This window comes from Symsagittifera roscoffensis, chromosome 5 (genome assembly GCF_963678635.1).
Source record: "Symsagittifera roscoffensis chromosome 5, txSymRosc1.1, whole genome shotgun sequence".
NCBI classification, from domain to species: domain Eukaryota; kingdom Metazoa; phylum Xenacoelomorpha; order Acoela; family Convolutidae; genus Symsagittifera; species Symsagittifera roscoffensis.
Window position 1 is genome coordinate 65595969 of NC_087066.1, and position 20313 is coordinate 65616281.

The window sequence follows — 20313 nt, forward strand, 5'->3', positions numbered from 1 at the left end:
ACAAAGCTTAACAAGAAAAGTTTTCATTTCGGTGACTACAATTAGAAAAAACAAGTTTGCTCGTATATCAGTGCAAGGCCCTGAATGTTCCTTTATTCCATATCGAACAGTTTTTAGGCAAAGAAAAATTTGAAACACTATAAGTTTTGGACAATACCAAAGACCAAGTGTGATAAGACCAAGTGTGATAAGACCAAGTGTGACCAAGTGTGAAATTGTACAAAATTATTACGACTAATTAGCTAGTCTCAATTTACTTTGTGTGGATTAGATCGCCACGCATAAATAATAAGCGTTACGCTTTCAGGATTATGGATAAAATCTTCAAAGCGCGCATAAAATAGTCCAGAGCAAAGCCAAATTGGAATTTTTCCAAATTCCCAAAACTTTGCAAAAATGATTGGAGGTAAAATATCTTTTTGAATTTGATTTCAAGGAGTCGATATCTTCAATGGGGCATAAGAGTTTTTTGTTAAAAACTATTGATATTTTAATGTGAAACTTCTATTCACATTACTATATAATTTAATTGAAAAGCTTACCCGGGTCTTTCAAAGTCGAGAACGTGTCAGTGTTCGACCAAAAAAAAATATTCGAGGCAGGGGCTTGGGTCGATCACAAAATCAAAACATACCTTGTGTGCGGTCAAAAATTACCTCGAGCACGGTAGAAACATTTCACGAGCACGGTCAAAATATAACTCGAGCACGGTCGAAACTTACCTCGAGCGCAATCAAGCACGGTCGAACTGTACCTCGAGAACGGTCGAGCACTGTAGAAACATATCACGAGCACGGTCGAAACATAAGCCGAGCACGGTCGAAACGTAATTCGAGCCCAATCAATGACGGTAGAAGCATACCTCGAGCACGGACGACAATTACCGATTGTCCTGCGGCAATTCGGAGTCAAAAATAATTTTTTTTTAAATAACATTGTATTTTTTAACGCGTTAGATTCAAATTGTAAAACAGTATTCCAAAAGATGGAAAACATAGCTCGAATCTAGAAAATCTCTACAAAGCATTTAAATTGCAAATAACTCTAAAATTTTCATTCTAATAGAAAAAACTTCATAAGGTGTTACCCGAAAAGCATAAATTATAACGTTCAAGTTTGGATAACAAACTATTTTCTGTGTTTTTTAAATTCCTTCCTCTCAAGTTAGTACATCTTCAAATTTTGTTACTCAATCTCCAACTTAGTATGAATTCGGGTATGTTGTTTGAAAGTCGAAACATACCCGAATTCTGTCGAGCATGGTCGAAACATAAGTTGCTTGGGTCGAGCGCGGTCGACCATTTTTTGTCAGTCGAGCACAATTTAAACATATCTTGCTTAGGTCGAGCACGGTCTAGACCACTTGTTTCGATCAAACATGGTCGAAACATACCAAATTACGGTCGAGCACGGTCGAATCATACCGAACTTTGGTTGAAATGGTCGAAAAATAGCGGTTTTTGGTCGAGACGGTCGAAACATAAAGTGAGCACGTCGACCCGGGTAGTATTTTATCTGGGACCACAAGGAATTTTTTGGGACAAAACCAATAAGCGAGGTTTGTAAGGGAGCTATACTTAAACAGGGGTTATAATTTCGCCACATTTCTATATGAATGTTTTTGGTTCTGTTACCAGCTATCACACACAACACTCATTGTCCATTTTGAGAATTCCAGTAAATGTTTAAAGTCAGTGTTCACATGATGTATATGCCTTTTTAATAAGTTGCATCGAAAGATAGTACCTGCAGTCAGGGGTGGATTTAGAGGGGGCAGGGGGACGCCTCCCTCTCAGGGATTCGACCCCTGCCGACCCAAAGGGTCCCCCCTTTGTACTATTTTGAAATATCCCATCTTGGTGACGGACCCTAAAATTTTTCTAAGGGAGCCCTCTATACTAATTTTGAAGGGGGAGTGCGCGCCAAAAAAACGCAATTTTTTGGTCAAATTTTTCCAAAAAGTGCCTAAAAACGCCAAAACAGGGACTAAACCGTGCTTAGGAAGAGCTCGAAAAATCAATTCGGTCAACCTAAAAAAAGGTCGACAAAATTTTTCAAAATCCACGCCCCACCCCCTAGATCCGCCCCTTAGAAAGAATTACAAAAGTTTAAGATGTACTAATGTGAGAGGGAGGAAATTTTTTGAAAAAAAAACAGATAGCTCAAAATGTCAAACGCGCATGTGGCTTCAGAAAAATAACATAATATTATTGTATGGCTATACATGCACCAGGCTCAACATGAAAAACCATATGTAAAATAAGTCCTAAAAACATATAATGGCATTGATAGTCGCTTGACATTGATACACTTTAAAGGAAACTTTTTGACAATTTCACAACACCAGTTTCAATTTTTGTAAGTTTAATTTATTGATTTTTTACACTCTGCGTAAACTCACTCGAATTTTAAAAAAAAAGAACAAAGAAATGTTGTGACGGTTCTTACCCTTTTCAGCCGAGATCACGTTGTTCTTCATCGTGCTGTACGTGTGTCTGGCTGTTTTCTGGGTCGGACTGCTCTACCTGGTCCAGCTGAGACTGCCTTCAGTCGAAAATGGACCCCTCTACTCCGACTACCTCACTCACAGAGGGCCAGGTGAAGTCTTATTGATTTGATTTTAATTTTTGACCTCGAAAAAAAACCGAGAATTTTGAGTGAGCTCTGCTTCTTGGTTTTTGTCAAGTTCCACAATTAAGTTTAATCCCAAGCTGCAATGAAAATTGGAAAATCTTTCCCAAGTTTCAAAAAAAACCTTTGACAGAGTTTTGTCTTTTACGGCGAGAACCACCAATAAATAAGCTGCAAATCGTTTTTGGAAGGGGCGGTGCGCTTATTTTGATTTTGGCTTCAAGAAGTAATTACTCAAAAAACATACCTTTTTTGAGAGAACTTTTGCCAGCAAAATTTATCCCAACGTCTCTCTTCCTCCGTCCTTCCCAAAATAAACGACTATAAATGCCCAATTACGCATCAAACCGGTGTTTTTGCTTCCATTTTAATTTTTTCTTTTCTTAAAATGAGGTTTTTGTGAAGATATCTCGGATCTAAAAAGAATTTAAATTCTTATAAAAAATATTTTAAAAATTCTGATAAGTCATCAGACGTTTGGTTCAAAAAACAGCAAACGCTTGATTTACATACATTCATTTTCTCATAAGAGTATTAGATCAGAGTTCATCTTCTCATAAGTTTTCAAAAGGTTTTTAGGAGACAAATAGTCCCCTAAAAATAAAAATTTATGAGAAGATGAATACATGTAAACCAAAGGCTTGTTGTTTTTGGTCTTCATTACTGGATATTTTTGGCCAGGCTCTAACAGATACTTGGCAAATTCTCGCGTCGCTGAAAAAAAGTTCTCTCAAGACAAGATACATATGCCGAAACAACTTGAGTGCATGAAAGTTGTAAGATTTCTTAGTTTACTTATATTTTTTGTCGGATTCTTGTAAAATAATTAACACAATTTAAATTCTTGTTTAGATGAAATAAGAGTTTTGTAAGGTTTCCCATGAATTCTTCATTTCTTACAAAAAGTAAGATTCTTATAACAATTTGAATTTCTATTTATTCCGGGGTGCTACCATAATCTAGTACCGCATCCACTCATGTATAAGTTTTCGAAACTCCGCATTGGATTGTCCTGAGTTTTCTAGCGGGACTGAAAAATCAAATGATCTGGCCTAAAGATAATGAGGAGCACTGTGAATGATGGCTCTATGAGCGCTTGTTCTACAGTGCTGATTTAAATTATCCGGACAAATCGAACAAAACTTGAATTTTCAAACGCGTTTTTCTCAAATTGGGTTAAGATTAGACAAAAAGTGAACAGAACAAAAGTTGCTTAGAATTTCACCAGAATTAATATGTTGCCATTTTTTCTCCGAAATTCTCAACAAAATTTTTGCCCCAAAAGTGGGTCATTTTGGCTTTTTTCAATTAATCAAGAATTGCGCTGAAACTACTTTGTTAATTGATATGAAAGTTATATCACAGGAAGCCTATTACGCAGTTCAACAAAGTTTAAGAGGAGTGAAATTTCCAAAAATTTGCGCAAATTGTTTAAAATTTATTTTTAAACAGAGATTCTGGGTTTTATATAGTAAAAATCACATTTATTGACTATCAAGTGAAATTTTTTTCATTTATACTGGTTTTTGGAAATTTATCCCTTCTTAAACTTTGTTGAACTGCGTAAGAGGCTTCCTGTGATATAATTTTCATATCAATTAACAAAGTAGTTTCAGCGCAATTCTTGATTAATTGAAAAAAGCCAAAATGACCCACTTTTGGGGTAAAATTTTTGTTGAGAATTTCGGAGGAAAAATGGCACCATATTAATTCTGGTGAAATTCTAAGCAACTTTTGTTCTCTTCACTTTTTGTCTAATCTTAACCCAATTTGAAAAAAACGCGTTTGAAAGTTCAAGTTTTGTTCGTTTTGTCCGGATAATTTAAATCAGCACTGTATACTCAATAACAACTTTCTTTTAGGTTTGCACGTGATTCCACCTGCTAATGCCATTGGGCGGGACAAACAGAAAGTCTACTTCTACGATGAAGCCAACCAGTACAAACAAAACATATACGATTTCATTTCTGGTGTGTACGCGTTTAGCAGATTTCTGCCAATTTGTCTACAACACTTTTTTACAACGAAGCTCCTTATCTTAAGGGAGGGTGAAATAGTAAACAAGATCCAAACTGTTTCTTAGTCAGCATTTTGAAACCTAGAAAGCTTCATTTTCAATATTTTCCTTTTTTGCTATATTTCTTCCCAATTGTTTGGCTAACTATTAAAGTGTTTGATAAAATAACTTTAGATCGTCACTATGGAAAAATGAATCACACGCACACAATCACGAGAGTTTTATATTAACAAAATTTATTTTAGCTCAAGTTTTTACTATATAAAACTCAGTTTTTTTGTTGAGTCAGTTTAATCAGTTTTTTTTGTTGAGTCAGTTTAATCAGTTTTTTTGTTGAGTCAATATTGCGTTAAAGTTTGAACTTCAGTAAATAAGTAATTGTTTTTTATTCGCAACTTTGTCATGTGAGTTCCAGCAATATATTGACAACTGAGCCTCAATAGCAATGCTATTCAGTCCTTTTTTTATTGACATTGGAGATTTTTTGAAAATTACTTTTTTCAAAATGACAGGTAAACTTTTTTTCATACAACAATTGACAACCAAAAAAGTTTGGGCAGCTGAAAAAAAACAAAGCGAGGATGCGAGTTAATTATATTTTTCTAACCCTTAATGTAGCAGTTTTCAGCTGCTCAACGTTTTCCACGATCACAAATTTTTTGCTCATGTGGTAAAACCACAATATAAGCCACTATTACATTGGGCGAGTATTAGACAATAATGACGACTTTGGCAGCTATAATATAATAATAAATAAATTTGTTTCAAGTAGTGCAATAATCCAACAAAATAGAGATTTTATCATTGATAAAGCACCAACTTGAGCAAGCGCAGAAGGTATTTCAACCTGTTGAAGCGCCGCTGAGAACTTTCTATTAAGTACTGACTTATATGGACCTGATTGTTTAGTATAAATAACATTTATACTGGAAAAAAAATTAATAGATTTATAGAAAGAAAAATAAATTTCAAAAAACTTACAGTTCCTTTATTTTGCATCTAATTGACATTTTTTACAGTAGTATTTACAAGCAAATAAAAGTAACCAAAAAGACAATTTTCAGACTTGAAAATTAAATTTTTTATCATTTGCTTTATTTCAGTTAGTACGATGTTTTTTTGGTTCGCTTTATAGTAGTTCAGTTATTTATAAAAATCTACTCAAAAATTTTTCACTAAAACAACTTGTTGAAGTAGTCGCAATCAATTAAGTAATTATCTCTGATTTTATGCATAAAGTTGTCTAAAAATTGGTTAGGCTTGATTCAAATTTCTTCAATGATGTTTATATTGAAATTAATTAGAGAACTAAAGAGTGTCCGTATTCACACAGATATATAATTTTGTTATTTTGCATTAATGTTTTTTTGTTAGTGAATTTTTTCTTCTAGTGGTATCGATTCTTGTTTTGAAAAGAATTTGTTCACGTTGTCTTTTTCATGTTCTCGTCTTATTACTTTAGAGAGTAATTTCAACAGTTCGTTTACGTGTAATTCATTGATTGAGCAAATTCCATGAGTTTTTCTCATAGTCCTTACTTCTTGTGTTTTTTTTGAGACGAAGAGCAATTTGAATTAAATTTTTTTTGTTGTACTTGCAAATTTTTTAAAGCGGTTTTATTGGCAACTCCCTATACTAATACATCATATTGATATATTGGTTGCATAAACTGCTTGTAAATTCGAATGAGAACAGATGAGCTAAGAAACTGTCTTGTTTGAGAAAAAATGGATATGAATCAATTTCATTTTTTTGTAATGATTCAATATGTTGGTTGAAGGAAACCTTTTGATCCAAAATTAATCTCATGTATTTAACTGCACTTTTTAGTTCTATCGTGTTTTGTTCCCAGACAAAACTTTCAATTTTTTTTGTTCCATTAGTGATCATTTTTTCCACTTTTTTTGTTGTAAGCTTAGTATTTTCCATCCATTCGGATAATAATTCCAAGTCTGTTTTAAGTTCTTGGGAAGATATATTGGGAAGATCATTGATATAAATGAAAAAAGCAGGGGACCCAAAACAGAACCATTAGGTACTTTACAATGAAGCTTCTCTTTTGTTGAACATTTGTTCGAAAGAAAGACATACTGGTTTCTATTGGTGAGGTGGGATTTCAGTAAATTAAGAGGAAAATTTCACAGCATGTAAAGGTGACACTTATGAATAAGGTTGTTATGATCAACAGTATCGAAAGCTTTAGATAGATCTAGGAGTGTGCAGTGCGTCAACTCATCAGTGTTTTTGCTCTTAATAAGAACCTCTAAAGTTTCCACAATAGCATCTGTTGTAGAGCGTTTGTTGCGAAATCCGAACTGTTTATTGCTAAACACGTCAAACTCATAGAAAAAATTAATTATTCGTTTGAATAATAGTTTTTCAAAATTTTTTCTATAACAGGAACTAAAAAAATAAGTCTATAATTGCATGAAAGTGACTTGTCTCCTTCTTTGAAAATAGGATTTACTCTTGTTGTGTTAAGACAAATGGGATAAACTGCTTCGCTAATTATCTGGTTAAAAATAAGGGTCAAATGAGCTGTTATAATAGAGTTAATTTTTTGATTAGCTGATTTGACAGACCCATGTCATCTTCAGACTTTTCATTGGGTAGTTGTTTGTTTTGTGTCATAAACTTCCTATTTATCAATTTGTGACAGGAAAAAAAAACAATTTCTATTAGCAAAAAAAACTACTAAAAATGCTGAGTGATGATGGTTTCACCAGGATAGGATTTTAAAGTCTGTTATTATAAACATTCCAAATTATGGTGGGACATTAAAAAGGGTGATTATTCCGACCACTGAAAATGGAGAGGAGTTTTGCATTTTGATAAGATATAGTTTTTTTGCTTTATTTGTTTTTCACAAAAAATTAGGTGCCACATATAATTATTGGATACGGTCGAGTGATATATACAAAATTGAAGCTTTTTTAATCGTGATTTGGATTACAACAGTCTAACTATACCTATTAAGCACTAAAATAAGCACTAAAAATTTAGTTTTAAACAACTTAAAATAGCTTTTTGGAGTTTTTTAGCTATGTTCTGTAGCGGTGCTGTTGAATGTTCTGCAAAAAAGATGGAAAAAAACTCTGTTTTTGTAGTCCATTTTCTGTAACAGTTTTTGTCCAAGTTTTGTTTTTAACTATGACTGCTGAAGATTCCTTAATTATAGTTTTACTAAAAAAAAACAAAGCTAATTTGAAAAAAAAATGACAAAAAAAACTTTTGAAAAAAACCTACACTAATTTAGTAAAAACTACACTAAATTGAAAAAACTAATTTAAACAAATCCCTGGTTTTACTTGCACTTCATGAAAATTAAAAGGAAAAGTAGTTTTTGAGGCTTTATTTAGCGCTTCTGCGAAAAAAAAACTATTAATAACTTTTAGTGCAAAATAAAATTGAAAAAAAAATCTAAAATTTGGTTTTTGAGTTTTTTCTTTTTCAATAATTTTTTGAAATTAATTGTAGTTGTTTATGCCTAACTAACTAAAATTTTACACGTTTGCATAATTTTGTCAACACACGACACACGAAAAGACTAATTTGAAAATGTTTCTGAGAATGTTGTCGGAACATTCTGTGCTACTTGCACAGCAACCAGCTATCATTGTTTTGTTGTGTTTTATGTTAAGAGCACAGTGAGAATGATGGAAAGTCGGATGATAGCAGGTGGGATTTATGTGACGAGAAGAGAGTGAATGGATCCTGGGACGAATACAAGCCGTGCTTCTTCTTCTACCTAAATGCAGTTAGTCAGTATAGTGTTACGGTTTATTAGTTTTGCATAAGTTTAAGACTCTTACCTAAAAGTATTTAAACCACTTGATCAAATCAAACTTCAAAATTGGGAGGTTTATTCAATACATAACTTGCTTGATAAATTTTTAAATAACCTTGATTGGATCAAAAGTTCTGCGCCGTATGCTGAGCAATTGTTCCTAAAATTTTAGACTAAAAATTGTCATGTAACTTAGTTTTTCTTTGCTACCTAAAGGCTTTCAACGCAACCTTAGGGTCAAAATTGGTATGTAGAAAATGATATCGTGCCAACGTATGTAAAATTTTGCCAACAAAGTAGTATAAGTTGAACTCACTTGAAAAGATCTGATGACAACAAGCACTGCTTTGCCTCTAGGTTCACAACTTCGTCCCACAGCCCCCAGAAGAAGACGGAACAGTAACTATACAGTGCAAACCTGCGGTGAGTTTAAATACGATGAATTTAAATGCAGTACGGTAGTTTTCTACTTTTTAAAATTGGTTAACTTATAGTTTTTTGATAAATTTCTACTCAGATTTAAAAATTATCTACAAAGGAGTTTCATACAATTTATACACAGATTATACTTTGATTTATGCATTTTTTTACATTAAAAAATTGGCTGTTCTGACTATTAATAACTTTTAGTGCAAAATAAAATTGAAAAAAAAATCTAAAATTTGGTTTTTGAGTTTTTTCTTTTTCAATAATTTTTTGAAATTAATTGTAGTTGTTTATGCCTAACTAACTAAAATTTTACACGTTTGCATAATTTTGTCAACACACGACACACGAAAAGACTAATTTGAAAATGTTTCTGAGAATGTTGTCGGAACATTCTGTGCTACTTGCACAGCAACCAGCTATCATTGTTTTGTTGTGTTTTATGTTAAGAGCACAGTGAGAATGATGGAAAGTCGGATGATAGCAGGTGGGATTTATGTGACGAGAAGAGAGTGAATGGATCCTGGGACGAATACAAGCCGTGCTTCTTCTTCTACCTAAATGCAGTTAGTCAGTATAGTGTTACGGTTTATTAGTTTTGCATAAGTTTAAGACTCTTACCTAAAAGTATTTAAACCACTTGATCAAATCAAACTTCAAAATTGGGAGGTTTATTCAATACATAACTTGCTTGATAAATTTTTAAATAACCTTGATTGGATCAAAAGTTCTGCGCCGTATGCTGAGCAATTGTTCCTAAAATTTTAGACTAAAAATTGTCATGTAACTTAGTTTTTCTTTGCTACCTAAAGGCTTTCAACGCAACCTTAGGGTCAAAATTGGTATGTAGAAAATGATATCGTGCCAACGTATGTAAAATTTTGCCAACAAAGTAGTATAAGTTGAACTCACTTGAAAAGATCTGATGACAACAAGCACTGCTTTGCCTCTAGGTTCACAACTTCGTCCCACAGCCCCCAGAAGAAGACGGAACAGTAACTATACAGTGCAAACCTGCGGTGAGTTTAAATACGATGAATTTAAATGCAGTACGGTAGTTTTCTACTTTTTAAAATTGGTTAACTTATAGTTTTTTGATAAATTTCTACTCAGATTTAAAAATTATCTACAAAGGAGTTTCATACAATTTATACACAGATTATACTTTGATTTATGCATTTTTTTACATTAAAAAATTGGCTGTTCTGACTAATAAATAGATTTGCTTTTTTGCCGAAAAACAAAAAAATGCTGTTCCGACTTTTGAAGAAGTGAAGCATTATTATCAATATTATCCTCTGAGTGGTGGATCCTTATTGAGAAAAAACTTTTTTTTCAACATTTTGACGAATTCGTAAAGATCATCCGAAAGAAACCGATGCTTGTAGCACAATTGTTGAAATTTTTCCTTAATAATAAGGTTTGACAATTGATTTTATGGCCAATTTGTGATGCGCGGCAAAATAAACCTCTTCAAAAAAATTTCCATATATTCAGGCTTGATTTTTGGTCTAAATTGATGCAAATGTATCTTTTAGTATTTTTTTAATGGATTTAAATTTAAAACACTAGAATGATATACTTTGCCTTTATTTAGACCAAAAATCAAGCCTGAAAATATGGAAAGATTTTTGAAGAGGTTTATTTTGCCGCGCATCACAAATTGGCCATAAAATCAATTGTCAAAACCCCTTTGCTCAGAAAAAATTTTTCAACAACTGAGCTGAAAGTATCTTTTTTTTTGTGGATGATCATTAGAAATTCGTCCAAAATATTGAAAAAGTATTTTTGGTCAAATTAACAAATCCTATTTTCTCAATTTGGAAATGATCAAAACTATTAACCAAAAACTACTGCAGAGATTTTAGAAAACTGCTAAATTATTTATGACCTCGTTGTAATAGGAGCAGTCTTGTTGCTCATATTTTCAAACAAATGACAAAATTTTATGCATAGATGTTTTTTTTTCTGCAGACCAACTCCGATTATTTTCTATTAAACTTTTCAAGCCAATTTTTTCAACGTATGCAGTCAAAATGAGCCGAAATCATTGCCAATTGAGGCAGCTTATTTTCTTGTCGATGCCTTACAAGACCCTCATAGACCATTTTGTACATTAAATAGACTCGGGGATTTTTACAAGAATATGAAAGTTTCAGCTTTTTTAAAACTCGCAAAAAACGCATCATTCAGATACGAGCAATTTATTTCAACTCTAGATTAAAACAAGATGGAAATCAAGAGTTTTACGCTTTCGAGTAGCAAGCCTTATGAAATCGAAACGTAGACTTTTTAAAATCATTTGAATCTTTTCTCAATTTCAGCTGACATCAATGCAGCTGGCATGTACAATTTCATGAAAATTCAAATGCAGCTGTTCAAAATTTAACTACTGGGTGGGGTTGTTACTACAGAGTAATTTTAAGGCGGCCTCAAAACTTTAAAAAAAATTGCAAAACGGTTTTTTGGCTCAACTGTTGTAGTCTCAAAGATGGTCGGCCTTGTTTCCGCTTAGTAAATTTTGTTGAGTTGCTCATTTAAATTTAAAACGTCTTGCTTCGCTTGTTTCCTGTTTGATAAAAAAGCTTTTTTAATGAAAACCTATGGGGTTAGGTTTTTTATTTAACTTTTTTTCGAGACGCTGTGAAAAATTTCTCAAAAAGTCTTCTTCCGATTTTCAAAAAAGGGTATTTATAGAAAGGTTACCTACACCCTTGTGTGACTTTTTTCTACCCTGGTCTCTTTTTGCTTTTCTCTTTTGTCTACAGTAGTCAAAAAAGGCTGTTGGTGAATGACCGATATTTTTGACTTTTTTCGTTTTCTCAGAAACTAACCAACCAACCAAATCTGAGATTTTTGTTTTAATGAGTTGTGCGGTTTTAAAAAGCTCTATTTCATATGTGGATACGCCCAAATTTTTGGTACACATGACATTATGGCCTTCTGAATAGTGAAATTTTTGATTGTGTTTTAAATCTTTTTGACTTTCCTCGAAAACTAACCTCCCAAAATTGAGGTTGTGACTTTAATGGAGATGACGGATAGTGGGAAGCTCCCCTGAGTTAAGCACAGTTTTTTAATACAAAATGTTATTTTCCTCGGAAAAATCAGTTAAAAGTTCTTTGATTGTTTTTTTAGCTTTGTTTCTAAATTTTATGAATTTTAACAAAAAGTACCCTCCAGTATCGGGGATTTTGGGTTCAATCTAGAGAACGGGTTGCGGGCAGCTCCTTTACATAACCGACTACGACCAATTTTTATACACATAAAATTATGGCCTTCGCAAAAATGAAAATCTTGATTTTTTGACAGTTTTCTCGAGAGCTAACCTCAAAGAAAATTACGCTCAGTTTCTTCTAGAAAAAGTTTTTGCCTTCAAACAAGTGAAAGTTTTGAAACTTTGACCTTTTTTTGAGAGTTTTTTTTACACTACTCGAAAATTAACGTGCCAATTTTCAGGTTAAATTTTTAGTTCAAAAATCTGATTTCGGGAATCTTCTCAATTTTTAGCAGAAAAACGACCTGCTTTTAGCAGAAACCTGCTTTTAGCAGAACGACCTGCTTTTAGCAGAAAATAATTACGGACTTCAGAAAATCAAGTTTTTCATCTTTGACCGTTTTTTAGAAACGTTTTGAATTTTCTTTAAAATAACTCTATCAAACTTGAAATGAAAAACTCATTTGAAAGAAGCGATTGAGCGATCTTTTTCGGCAAAGCGGCTAGTGCAGTTTCTCTAATAGAGTTGCTTTGTCTTTGAGAAAATTCGAAAATCCAAAAAAATTTCACTCTACTTTTAGTACACAAACAACTAAGATATTAGGCAAAGTCCAAATTACGAAATCATTTTCGACAGTCATAGTTAAACCAACAAATTGAAAAACAATTTTGTGGAAAATTGACAAGAAAAAGGAAAAAAAAAAATTTTTTCAAATTTTTTTGGTTGTATTGAATTTTTGAAGTTTTTGATAAAAAAAAGGCGCTAAATACTTGAAAAAACAACGTTACTGGGGTAAAACTAAGTTTTTGAAGTTTTTATCAAGCTATTGTAAGCTTATTAGCCATTAAAAAAAGCTCCTAAAACAAGCTTGCTCGCTCGCTTTATTCGCTCGAATTAGAACAAAATATCAAAAATTCAAACCATTTTTTCTCGACACCGAGAAAATTTATTTGATTTTTTGAAAAAATTGTTCAAATCACGACTGTAAGGGCTTCAATATGATTATGATAGTTATCTCTCCAATAGTTATTTGTGATAGCTGATTTTGCGTGAAAAAAATTAATAAAAATTTAAAACATACCCGAATACAAAATTCCTCCCCACTTTTCAAATTGTCGGAACAATAATATTGAATATTCATGTTTTTGCTTTTCAGTTTTGCGAGGATCTATGAAATGCTATCACTACTATACAAGTATAGTCCGTTTGTATTGTTTTCGCACATTCCCGACTGATTTATTTTTTGCGACTCACGTCCGTTTTTTGCGAACTTTCACGTGGTACCACTATTGCAGCCAAAATCTGTAAGGCTGTATTGGACCTGAAGCTAGAGGCCAAGAGAGAGCTCATACTCTCACACCATCTAAGCCATGTTTTTTAATTTTCTTGTGAACAAAAACCGATTAAGACAAATGTTAAAGATGATGGACTTTTGTGGTTGACGAGGTTAGATTAAAACCACGTGAACAAGATTTTATAAATATAAACACATAACTCTAGATAGTCTACATCGATCAATACTGCTTAGATGTGTACGTGTAGGATGTTTGAGATCTCTGTTCCCGGGTCGAGTTCACAGACTCATGTCCAGACTTTGTGGGTCACGCCGCATCCGGATTCAAACCTAAATTGCATAGTCGCGCGGAGAGTTTCAGTCTGGAAAGTCTGGACATGAAGATCTGTATATGCCAAAATATTGTCTCGAAAGTCTGGACATGAGTCGCGGACCTCGACCCGGGTTGACTTTCCAGAGAACTGTAAGTTGTTTTTGACTTTTTGGCGATTGTTTTTTTATGATCGAACTTTATAGTAATTTTTTGCTCTTATGTAATTTACTGCTTTGTGTTAGAAACCCAAATACGAGAAGTTCTTTTTGGGTTCACATTCGTTCCCGAAGGATGGCTTCAACTTGGACAAGTTCCCCTGGAAGTATGGAATGGATTGGATGAGGGAGGCACCAGTTGTCGTTGTCCAGATAGAACTGAATAAAGAGGAGATGGAGAAAAAAGAGGAGGATGCCAGAATAGTGTGCAGCGCCATAGCTAAGTAAATGCGAGATGCAATTTTGTTGTTCCAATTTTTTTTGAAGAAAACTAACCCAGGTTGCTTGCTTATCATTCGTAAACCAGAAGACAAAATAATGTAAGCGGAACTAAATATATTTTTGGACATTTATACAGAGAAACAAGGACACCGAGATCACATTTTGACCACCATCTTCCTTTTTCATCAATCCTGTCCATTAAAAAAATTTTAAGTATCATTTCGATATAACTAAATTTTACAGTCTTTTTTCTAAACGAAAATTGATGAAATAAAAAGATCTAACTCAATTTTGAAACATCAAATACTCTTAAACCTCAACCCTTTTTGGTAGAGTCTTCCAATGATATTGATTTCCGCATGGTATACACGATGCCCTTAGTTTATGAATGATACCAACGCTTATCGAATTGGTCCAAACCGAAAATCAAACAAATTCGAAGCGTTATTTTTCATACACCATTCAACGAATGGGTATTTTTTGTTATTAGGCCCTAAAGTATCGAAACTTTTTGTTTAAAACTAAGCTTCAGATTTTCCTTTCGTGTTATATAATTTCAACAAATCAAAACCTGGCATTATGATTCGATTTTCAGTACATCACGCAGATGAATTTTGAGCCTTGTTAGGGAAAAGGCACGTAGTCATAAGGAAGTGCTAGATATAGGGATAGTTTTAGTCAAGCAAGGAGCGAAATCTTCAACACCTTTATCATTTGTTTTCAGTTTTGAAATTGAATTAACTGCTGTTTAGAAACATCTACTTGGACTCAGAGAAACCAAACATTGGCTCAGTAGATTTCAGAATCAGACTGCCGTAAAGAAGAGAAAGAATAGAAAGCTCCGAGGATTGTGTTCCTAAACGAGGACATAACGCAGGACAAAAACTGTTCAATATCTTACCCGAGTATTATTAGCTTCGATTTCTCTCTAATCCGTCCTGTAATGATTTATACTGAGTGAGGAAGTGTTTCCTTGGGCTAAGTTTATTAAAAATTTTTTTACAAAGTCTATTTAATAAAGCATTTTTATTCGGAAAATTGATACTCATTTACAAAGAAAGATGGAGGAGGGTCTTAACTTTGCAACATTGCTCATATTTAATTTTGTCGGAATTAATTCTGAACGTATCTGAACTTATCTTAACTAACTCTGAAGCTATTGCAGTTTACAAACATTCGAGAACTTGCTTGTTGTCATCATTTGCTTTGTAGGATCAAATGAAGGCTTCACTTTTGTCTTGAAGGCAGTGCCGTGCGTATGAGTTTTTCTAAGGGGGCGGGGGTTTGGAAAAAACTGAATTTGTTTTTGTTAATATTGATTTTCCATGAACTCCACAAGTACCCCATTAAAACCTGATTTTGCCAGAATTTTTGAAAAAAGGCAGCTCAAGGAAAGGCATTTTTTTCAGGAAAGGCATTTTTTTTCAACAGGCATTTTCGCCATTTTTTTTTCAGAACGCGGCTCTCTCAAATTTGGTGTATATTGGCGCCTCTACGCGCCTTTTGAAAGATATTGAAACATTCTGAGGAGCAAAAAATAATATCCAAGGGCGAAACTTAGGAAAAATTTGACAAAAAATGAGGAGAAAGCACTCTATGGCCGGATAAAAAACCGTAAAAAACTGGAGGGGGAGCTGACGAAAATATAGTATCTAATGGCACATTTTTAAAAAAAATTGGCATAAACTGCGGAGGAAGCATAATATGGCCGATTGAAAACCGTAAAATTTTGATATTTATTTGAGATTTTGCCATTTTTCTAAATAAAATGTTGATTTTTCCTAAAACTTGTGTCTAAGAGCTTTACCAAACATTTATTGCTTTTTTCTCTATGTGAAATGGAACCTTAATAAAAGTTTGTCGTAGATCCTTACTTTTCTACAAATATTCTGAAGTTCGCAAATTCAAACTGCTTGCGTTTTTACCGGGAAATTTGTAGGCACTAAAATCACCTCTTTGAAGCCCTTTAATTAAGAGACCGAACGACACCTTAAAAACAAAATTTACGGTTTCTGAATCAGCTTTATTCTGACAAACAGTTTCCTCTATCAATTTCCTCTATGAATTTCAGTCATAGAGGCAATGGCAAAACGTGAAAAAAAAATTGCGCATTTCTTCACTATCAAACTAAAAGTCCTCTGTTCCTTGACTGTATGAATAAATTATGCACCTACAACATATAGTTTTTTTTTCTATAACTTTCAAATTTTACTTGCCTTAAATGAACGCTCATTATTTTTTTCTTGGCCTTAATTGAAAAAAAAAGTACATCAAAATAGGAAAAAAGAAACAAATCAGACAATTTTTTCTTGAATTCAGGGAAGCTCTGAGGAAGTGCTATTGGAAGCTTCAAAAACTATTTTTGTTTAAACATTTTTATCTTTTTCCTTGCTTAAATAACCAATTCTTGCATTATAAACATTTCTCGCTCGCTTTACTTGCTCGAATTTAGACTAACAGTTATTCGTGCTACAGATGATCATTTTGGTAACTACCCTTGTAATTAGCAAGAGTATTGCAATAGGGTACTAGACTTTTTTTCCCGTGAATAATTTTGTTCCCACAATGATTAATTTACTGGGAATGATTATTATCACTTCTGACATGTTCAATTCCTTGAAAAGTCAGATACAAGCTAACTAAGCTAGTTTCAGAATTGTAACTCTCAAATTTTTTATTTCGGGTTCAAGGTTTTCGTTTTAGTTTCTCTCGATTCATTTTCCGTTTTTTTTTGGAACGCCATTTTTTTTTCATCTGGTACGGTTTGTATTGGACTGTTTTCTAAAGCAAACTTTTTGTTCTAATTTAAACTTTCTTACTATAACTGAAATAGACGCCTGATTTTTAGTATTTTTTTCTCAATCTTTAAAAAAAAATTTTAAACAGTTTCAGTTTATGTTATATCTACTTAGTCGCTATATATTCTGGAATTTCGAGGAAAAGCGTGAGCGGTAGATTTGCAGATTTGCATCGCTGCTCATATTCTGATTTGCTTCCCAAACAAGGGAATTGACAAGAATGGAAATTATATCTCCACTCAAAGCCCTAGGTTAAACTCCTCTCTTCCAGAAAAGCGAGGGTTTCAAGAGAACATGATTTTTCTTTGGAAACTTTTGATTGCTTTGTTGTGACTAATTTTGTAGCCCAGTTTATGTTTGGTCCCACACGCCGGAGGACCAAGTTCAAACTTCAATCGAAGTCGATTTTTTAAAATCTTTTTTACATCATTATTTTCGGTATTCATTGGAATTCATTGGAAATCAAGTGGAAATTTCCATTTTAGGCGAAAGAATTGAATGTTTTTAATACACTTACATCGTGCATGTTCCCATAGCAAAATTGAAACCTTTGTCTCCAAATTTAGGAGCTTTTACGACTTGAGGTCTCCACTAGAACCCTCAATTAGATTGACCAGCTGATTAGATTTGACCACTTGATTAGATTGGGTTAGCAGTGCAACCTAACAAAATTCAAATTCAATCAGGTTCTCCAAAGGATTATAGCGCAGATGTTAAGCATTTAGTCAAAAGAAAAAAGGGTCATTTTGAGGCCCAGTTAAGAGAGTTGGAATTGTTCTTCTTTTTACTTCGATTGAATTGAAATTTCTTATATAAATTGACAAAATTTCTGACAAGAAGCTTAGCTCATAGTTCAGGCTGCTTTGTGTCGGTTGTGGTTTGTTTCAATATATTGTTTTTGACCTTCAGTGTTGATTAGACAACAGTCAACACCATCATGAATCGACCAGTGTTCGATCATTTTAGTTTTCGCGTTAGCTTTAGAACAGACATTATAACTCGACAAATTTTTAAATTATTTTATTTTATTAGTTGTACTTAGTTTGTATATATCTAGTTAGAACATCTTAACAATTTAAATTGGCGCAGTCAAACGAATCGAATCTGCGGGGAATTCTTTTATTCTGTACAAACCACGCCATGCAGCCGCCACATTCCTGGGCCCATTGGAGCGACCAATTTCCATTGGCGATAATCGCATTAAAGAATCTGGACATTGACAATCTTAGCGAACCGGAGGTCCCAGAAATACAGGTTTCCGCTTTGGAGCGGGCAACAAGAAGTGAGTAGGACATAGAAAGAGCTAGTCGAGAAACAAGGAATAAGAACACGATGAAGAGAAGCGGATCAAGGAACAAAAAGACGGATTGAGAAGAGCTGAGGCGGTCGATTAGTTACGATCAATTTTGTTCTTAGCATTCGGGAACGAAGAAAAAGGGAATTTGCTCAGAAAAACCATCGGTTTAAGAATTTTGGGACCTATTGAACTCAGCTTTTAACAAACCCCCAAATATCACATTCGAGAGATACAAGCTTTTAAATCGTAAACAAAGAGACAAACAAAGAGAGAATCTTTTGAACAAAACTGGGGAGCGTTGAGTGATATAGCCAGTACCCGTAACATTAGAGAGACCGACGAAGCCGAATGGGTCAGAGATGACTTTTTTTGCAACATGAAGAATAGCGAGACCCAACGGAAGCTGTTGTCAGCAACAATCAACCATTGGGAAGCATTAGGTCAGACGCTTAATGTTGAAGAGAGCTATTTTAACCATAAAAAAAACAAGCGTAGCGAGATCAACGGCCAACGCTACGGCTTTTAATATCTATAACTTAAAAAACTAGAGAAAAAAAAACCAAGTCCCAATTATGAAAGAAGTAATTCATGCATGAAATTTGGTAATCCTTTCACGAAAAAATGCTTGAATGTCTGTCCAGCGAAGGCGATAACTTGTAAGAATTCTAGTTACAATCTCACTTCGCGAAAGTCTCATAATCGAAAAATAGGCGACCCACCGTAAATAATGTAAATTATTATAACGCCCATATTGAAAGTAACGAACGCCTGAAATGAGTACAGAAAAAGCGACAATGACGATTAATCACTGCTAATTGTATGAAAAATTTTCGATCAGAATGGACTAGAGACAATGAACCATTGATTGTAGGGCTAGTTGGTTATGGACATACCTGTAATTCAGCAAGCCTAGTTAGTTTCATCAAACAAAACATATTACATGAATTGCAGTTAAGATACCCCAACCTGAAAATCTACTTAGAGAAACGGATAAAAGAGTTTTACTGCGGATTCACTGACGACACAAAAAAATTTTTGAGGGAAATTATTCTTAGGACTCAATCCAACCGGTCGATTTGAAGAGAAAATATTTTTTTTCCTTCACGGGAGGACACAAAAGGAACATTTTGGGCAGCAACAACCGCCCGAAGTTAGGGATAGCATTTTGAACGAAAAGAATAGGGCTAACAAAACTGATTGCCTGAAGCAAAATTCCACGAAAACAAAAGAAATTATAATCCCTTCGCATGTCAAAATTTTGATTTGAAACGATTTATAAAACTTTAATCTAAATATTATAAAACAATTTTGAAATGCATAAGTCATTCAATTGCGGCATATGAAATTTTTGATTCGCATTTCAGAAAGCTCTAACGAAAATTGTTGTAGTCAGCGAAAATTAATTGTAGTCAGTAAACAGATTTCACACAAGTTAACAGTAGAATTATGTCTAATTTCCCGTATTTGTAGTATTGCATCGACGTCTAAGTTCAATTTTTTCGGCCACGTCTAGTTTATTTTTTTTTCGTCTAATTTTTTAAGGCCCCGGTTCTTTCTCATCAGACAATAAGAAGCATGTTGATTGAAGATCTTACGCGGTCTAAACATAGTAGGCTCTTTCATGCTTAAACAATAGTTAGTTCTGATCACTTCTGCGGAATTCTTCCGGCATGCATGTGGGTTTCATAAAAAAATTGAATCAAAATTGACCAATTTAATCATGCAAAATTACTGAGATCTTTTTGATATCATCATCTCCTGCCTTAAATTATCTCAATTTGAAAAAATCAAATTTTCAGTTTTTCGTCGACGGTTTATTTTAGCAATTTATAATTGATCAAGTTATGTATCCATTACAATAAAAAAAAAACGTGCATATTTCTACAAATAGTTCGGCTAACAGTCTTTTCTGGCTATTTCGTTAGCAAATACTTATACGATTTAGGTAATTCAAGAGGAAGGGATCCTTTAATGGAGGCAATGAAAGCGCAACTAGGAAATGAAGTTCCACCCGCTTCTTTTCCTTTATTGAAAACCCTAATGCTGAGCTAAGCCAAAGTGGTGCGGTAAGAATTGACGTAGTACGTTTAGAAAA

At 33.6% G+C, this 20313-nt stretch overlaps 1 protein-coding gene across 1 annotated transcript in view; it reads left to right on the forward strand.

Annotated features, from left to right (window-relative positions):
- The window catches only part of LOC134846832 (sodium/potassium-transporting ATPase subunit beta-1-like), a 17521-nt gene extending 2164 nt beyond the window's left edge, over window positions 1-15357 (forward strand). The window contains exons 2-9 of the mRNA XM_063864228.1: window positions 2458-2598; window positions 4494-4601; window positions 8290-8405; window positions 8793-8858; window positions 9314-9427; window positions 9815-9880; window positions 13929-14125; window positions 14876-15357. Of these exons, the coding sequence (XP_063720298.1) occupies window positions 2458-2598; window positions 4494-4601; window positions 8290-8405; window positions 8793-8858; window positions 9314-9427; window positions 9815-9880; window positions 13929-14125; window positions 14876-14942 (875 nt within the window). The 3' untranslated portion in view covers window positions 14943-15357. The remainder of the gene's footprint in view (window positions 1-2457; window positions 2599-4493; window positions 4602-8289; window positions 8406-8792; window positions 8859-9313; window positions 9428-9814; window positions 9881-13928; window positions 14126-14875) is intronic.
- Window positions 15358-20313: the final 4956 nt, after the last annotated feature.